Source organism: Trematomus bernacchii, unplaced genomic scaffold, assembly GCF_902827165.1.
Source record: "Trematomus bernacchii unplaced genomic scaffold, fTreBer1.1, whole genome shotgun sequence".
Taxonomy (NCBI): Eukaryota; Metazoa; Chordata; class Actinopteri; order Perciformes; family Nototheniidae; genus Trematomus; species Trematomus bernacchii.
Genome location: NW_022987592.1, coordinates 248,475 through 253,759, shown reverse-complemented (window position 1 = coordinate 253,759; position 5,285 = coordinate 248,475). Strand labels below are relative to the sequence as shown.

At 41.4% G+C, this 5,285-nt stretch overlaps 1 protein-coding gene across 1 annotated transcript; it reads right to left on the bottom strand.

The window, feature by feature from the left end:
- Positions 1-212: 212 nt before the first annotated feature.
- nppal (natriuretic peptide A-like) lies at positions 213-1,560 on the bottom strand. Its single transcript, XM_034129213.1, has 3 exons — positions 1,445-1,560; positions 962-1,253; positions 213-364 (listed from the first exon to the last, which is right to left on the bottom strand). Exons 1-2 carry the CDS (start codon positions 1,517-1,519, stop codon positions 966-968), a joined length of 363 nt encoding a protein of 120 aa, XP_033985104.1. The 5' UTR covers positions 1,520-1,560; the 3' UTR covers positions 213-364; positions 962-965.
- Between the last annotated feature and the right edge of the window lie 3,725 nt (positions 1,561-5,285).

Here is a 5,285-nt window from a genome sequence, read left to right as displayed (position 1 = left end):
GCTCACAGCTGACGACAAAATAAAAAAAATACATTTTTAAGGACCAAATTCAGTTGTTCATTTTACGTGCATTAAGAATGGTAGTATCACTTAGGATAATAATAATAATAAGCTAGCCTACATTTAACACAGAACCTAAACAAAAAGAGTCACACACTCAGGTATTATGCAAAATATTTGTTTTACTACAATACCATTACAAGGCAACACTAATGGATCCAACAAGTTAATAATAAATACATTTTCCATAATTTATTATTCAACAGTTAACATATGAAAAGGGAAATCTCTGCTGCGCATCAGCACCATGGACAGGGAGCCTCGGGAGCGGAGAGCGCGAGGAGCTCCAGCCGCAGGTCCGCGCCTTTACACACACACACACACACACACACACACACACACACACACACACACACACACACACACACACACACACACACACACACACACACACACACACACACACACACACGCACGTTCAAATCAGAATATCGTCATAACTGTCTTACAGCTGCTTGAGGAAAATCCCCTGAAGCTCCAGCAGCTCTTACCGTAAATATCGCTATTTCACTGCAGTTAATTATAACAAACTCTTAAATGTTGCTGCTTCACTGTGTTTAACATGCATTGATATACAAGATCAAACACTTAAACATGTTGTTTTTACCCTAATGTTAAACATATTACTAGGCTGTTTATAAGGATACTGTTCAATACGTGTATGATAAAGTTCTCGTTTTAAGATCCAGCGAGTCGCTTGGTCCGCACATATCCTGCATCATATTATAACTGCATTTAGTTTGCTTACCCTGCAGATATTGTATGTCCTGTTTTTCATAAACACCTGTAAGTGTGAAAATTAAATTGACATGCATTGAATATTGTCTCATATGTGAGTGCACCTGGTCTTCACGCTATGAACCGGATGTGTGTGGCATTGTGCTGTAATTGTAAGAGATACCTGTCTAGCAGCCCAGACCACTGAAGGAGCCGATCCTCTCCAGCCGGACCCCGAAGCAGCTCCGCAGCCCCCCCTTCTTGTACCGGCTCCACGAGCGCTTGGAGGTCCTCGTGAGCTCCTTGAATAGACGTGCGAGGACGCTTTCTTCAGCCAGAGCCGAGTTGCTGAGGTGCGAGGCCCCCCCCCACTGCTGCTGGGGAGCTCCGAATAGAGCCTTGTCTGAGCTCCCATCCCGCTCCCCCCTCTCCTCCTCCGAGCTGCGGAGCTGCTCTCCGAACAGCTGATCCAGAGTCTGTGGCAAAACAAAGCACCATCTGAAAACATCTCCATCATCATTATTTCCCTGACATATGAGACATGAGACACTGCAGGACACAGTAATGAACTTTGTCTTATAAATCTTTATAAAAAAATAAACAGTAACTTCAGAAGCAGCTCTTTTGAAATGAATATTCCATGTTCCTCTCATCATCAGGGACTTACCTGCAGGTTACCTGCCCCTGCGCAGTGCAGCAGGACCAGCAGGGACAAACAGCACGCGGACAGGTTTGGGCTCATTTTTCTCTTTCTGTTAGAACTATAGCTGTCGCGTGTCTCCGTCCCTGCTCCTCTCGCGTGTGTAGCGGGTGGGGGGCCAGGTGCTCCTTTATACTAACCTGATTCCGTCACGAGGCCTGGGAAAATGTACGAGGTGTGACTAATGGTCCTGCACGTGGGAGTACAGGCCGACCTGCTGATGGAATGTTCCAGGTTAATCTGCAGAGACAGCAGGCATTAAAGTCAGCTGCTGCTGCTCCGGAGTAAAAGTCATCTCTGTTCTCAAGAAATCTAAAGCAAGTTGATAACAGCACTTAGCTTCCCCTGCCAGATCCACACATTATTTTGTGTTTTTATCATATGAAGGTTATGTAAAATAATCACCTGAGAAGTACTCCGTTATTTCAGTTTCATTTTCTTTTGTGACTTTTACTTCAGCTGTATTCAACACTTTGAATATTGAAGGTATTTCACTTACATTGTGTTCATTTACCCCTGCAGTCTTGGTCTTGAAAGGTCCCCCGCAGAGTGAAATACCTTTTTAGTTTAATTGGTAAATGATTGATATTGGCATTTTCTTCAAAACCCCAGATTGTGTTCAATAACAATGTTTTTAAAATAATGTCTTGCCACAAATTAGTGCATGCATTTACAGCTCCTCAACATCACGCTCTCTATTTGCTGCTTTGCTTCTGAGTGTAAATAGGTACTTTGAGCCAATCTGACACTCCAAAAGTCTGAAGGGGTACATATGTGTGTGTGTGTGCGCCTCTATGGGACCTTGCTCCTTCATGCCCACCCCTCATCCTAGCCCCTCACAGCGCAGCCCCCCTGCATTCAGGCTCGGGGCTTAATAATGAGCGATTGGCCCCTGTGAGGCTGGATCACTGTGGAGGTGGAGGGCGGCTAATTGGCATTCAGCAGCTTCTCAACTGGAGGGCTATCAGATGAAATTGACTCAGACCTCAGGGCAGCGGTTCCACATGTTTCTGTGGAAAGAGTCTGAACTCTCATCATTCCACCTGTGGCTCCTGTCAATCAGAGACAGGTGTAGCCAGGAATCATCAGATCATACATTAAGATTATTTTGTTTTTGCATAAATGAAGATGACATCCTTTCAACTTTTTCATATATTGTTGAATCATTTATTCTAAGATAATGTCATCATTTATATTCAAATAATACTTTATAAAATCACAAGATTTAATCAAAGTTTAATCTAAATTAAAAAAATTGATTTGTCACTTTATGTGTTAGATAAATCCAGTAAAATAAAAAGTACAATATTTCCTCCTGAAACCCGTAGGCTACTTTAGTACTTGAGGAAATGAATGTTATAACATTCATTTTCCACATTGACAATATCAGTGGCCAGCAGGTCTCTACAGCTTCAGGAGTGAGCTGGTTGTTTGGACTGGCTGACATTTAAACCTCTAAACTGTCACTTAGATGAAGAATGTTCCATCCACACTGACACCGGTTCCCCTCCATTAAAGGCCTTAATTAGAACATGGGTGACTCATCATCTAACGATGGAGCCTGCTGAACTGAGGAGGAACTCTGAAATGAGAGCATGATGACGTCAAAGCCTATAGACAGCCAGCCAGAGGTTCCCCACACCTTGAGGAGGAAGTCCCCCTTACATGACTGAACTAAAGTGGTGCAGGAATGAGTCCTAAAACTCGGAAAAAACGTAGCATTTCACCACTTCCGGTCCCTTGTCTCAAAGTCAAAAATGTTTTGAACGTGTGTGTGGTTGGAAGCCTAACATAAAATACATAACAATAGCATTTTCAACCCAGTCCGACAAAAAGAACATGTCATAGCTTCGTTGGTCCATTTTAATAAAAGAATACTCTCAAATTGTGACATGGCTACATTATTTTTCCTATTAATTTCTAACGGCCAGTGTCCATGTCACGTTAGCGTCAACTTTCCGAGCTTGTTGACTAATCGCGAGGTTTGTCAAGCAAAGCATTCTGGCATCGTCTTCACAACGATAGCAGAGGATTATGGGTAGTGTAGTGTCTTTAGCTATCCCAAACTATTTGTTTCTCAGAATCAAAAGGGAAAAACCCAAAGGCATTGTTCACAATTTTAACCAGGACAAACTGGTGTTTTTGAGTTGATGAGTACTGCAGATATCAGTGTGAGATCAATTCAGCAGGTCACCCTTGAAAAAGAGATCAATGATCTCAATGGGATTCACCTGCATAAATAAAGGTTTTAAATTAAATGAATTGACAGCAAGTCATGATTTTAGTTTTTGTGTTTATAGTTTCTTGTTTTAATTTGAAATGTTTTCCCTCTATTGAATAGGCACAGGGGCGGAACTACCGGGGTGGCAACTGCCACCCTAAAAAATAGCCTTGCCACCCCAGTTGGCATCTTTGTTTTGAAAGAAAAGTTGTGGCTCATCGGACATTTATGAGAGAAAATCTCTAATGTCCGAGTGCAAGTGAATGCAACACCAGACGCAAGTCTTGTAACCCCTCCCCCGGCCCTGGCGCGAGTTTGAAAATATGATTTGGCGGCGATTTCATTTGAACGGGGGGACGGCGCAAAACGAGAAGCATTCGGACCCAAGTAGACGGAAGGAATGAGGTATTTGCGGTCTACAATGACAGAAAAGAGACTGTCAAGTTTGGCTGTACTCAGCATTGAATCAAAACGCACTAAAGCTGTTGATCTTAAAGGGCCCATGTCATGGCCATTTCCACTGATCATAGTTACATTGTTGAGGTATACTAAAATAAATTTATGCTGTGCAATTTTCCAAACTCACATTGGTTTCGCATACAGCATCTCTGTAAAGTATGTGTATTCAGCAGTATTCACTCTCTCCACTAAACGGCTCGTTGGAACTCTTGCCCCCCCCTCCCTGTGAGCCTAGTGTGCTCCGATTGGTGAGCTTGGCCACTCTGTTCTGATTAGTCAACCACCAGAGAGGCTCCGCCCATGTCTAACAGTGCTTTTTTCGGCTCGCTCTCGGAACATCAGTCTTATAATGGCGTCGGTACAGCCGTATATTTTATACGCTAACTAACCGAACTGTACCTACAACTGTTGTTATTGAAGAGTGTGATTATTTAAACATTAAATAATACTTTAGGTTAAGGTCTTCTTTTAAACACATGTAAGCAAAAAGCTTTGGTGGTATCTTTATTAAGCCTGACAAAGTACTTAACGTTTAATATATTGCATGGTTTGTTTTGGAACTTGACAATCAACTTTCCTGCAATGTTAACTATGTTGAAGCACTTATTTTAACTGATATTATACATATTAATTATACTCTTATAAGATGTATGTAGATAGTATAAGAAATGTGCAGAATATGACAGTTTAATGGTGGAGGTATACATACATATTGATAGATGTCTTGTTGAGGAACCTGCGACCCAAGTTTGTCATCATTGCATAACTACACCGTAGTCGTGTATATGATATGTCAATAAACCTTTGAAAATCTTGAAATCTTGAAAGGGATGTGCAAAATAGCCATTATATACAGTTTTTGATGAACGATTAGAGAATAACGAGTAATGAATATACTTTATAGGGATCTGCAGATAAATATTTAGTCTTCTCAAGCACCCACTACCAAATATCTCTCCTGATTGTTGGCACTTGACAATCACCTTCACTGAATGTTACTCAGGTGTAACTAAAGTCTGATTTAAGGGTTGTTTATATTTCACATCATTAATCCAAATCTGTAAAGTAACTAAAATAAATGTAGTGGAGTAAAAATACCAGGTTAACCTTAAAGAAAGCCCTCAGGAT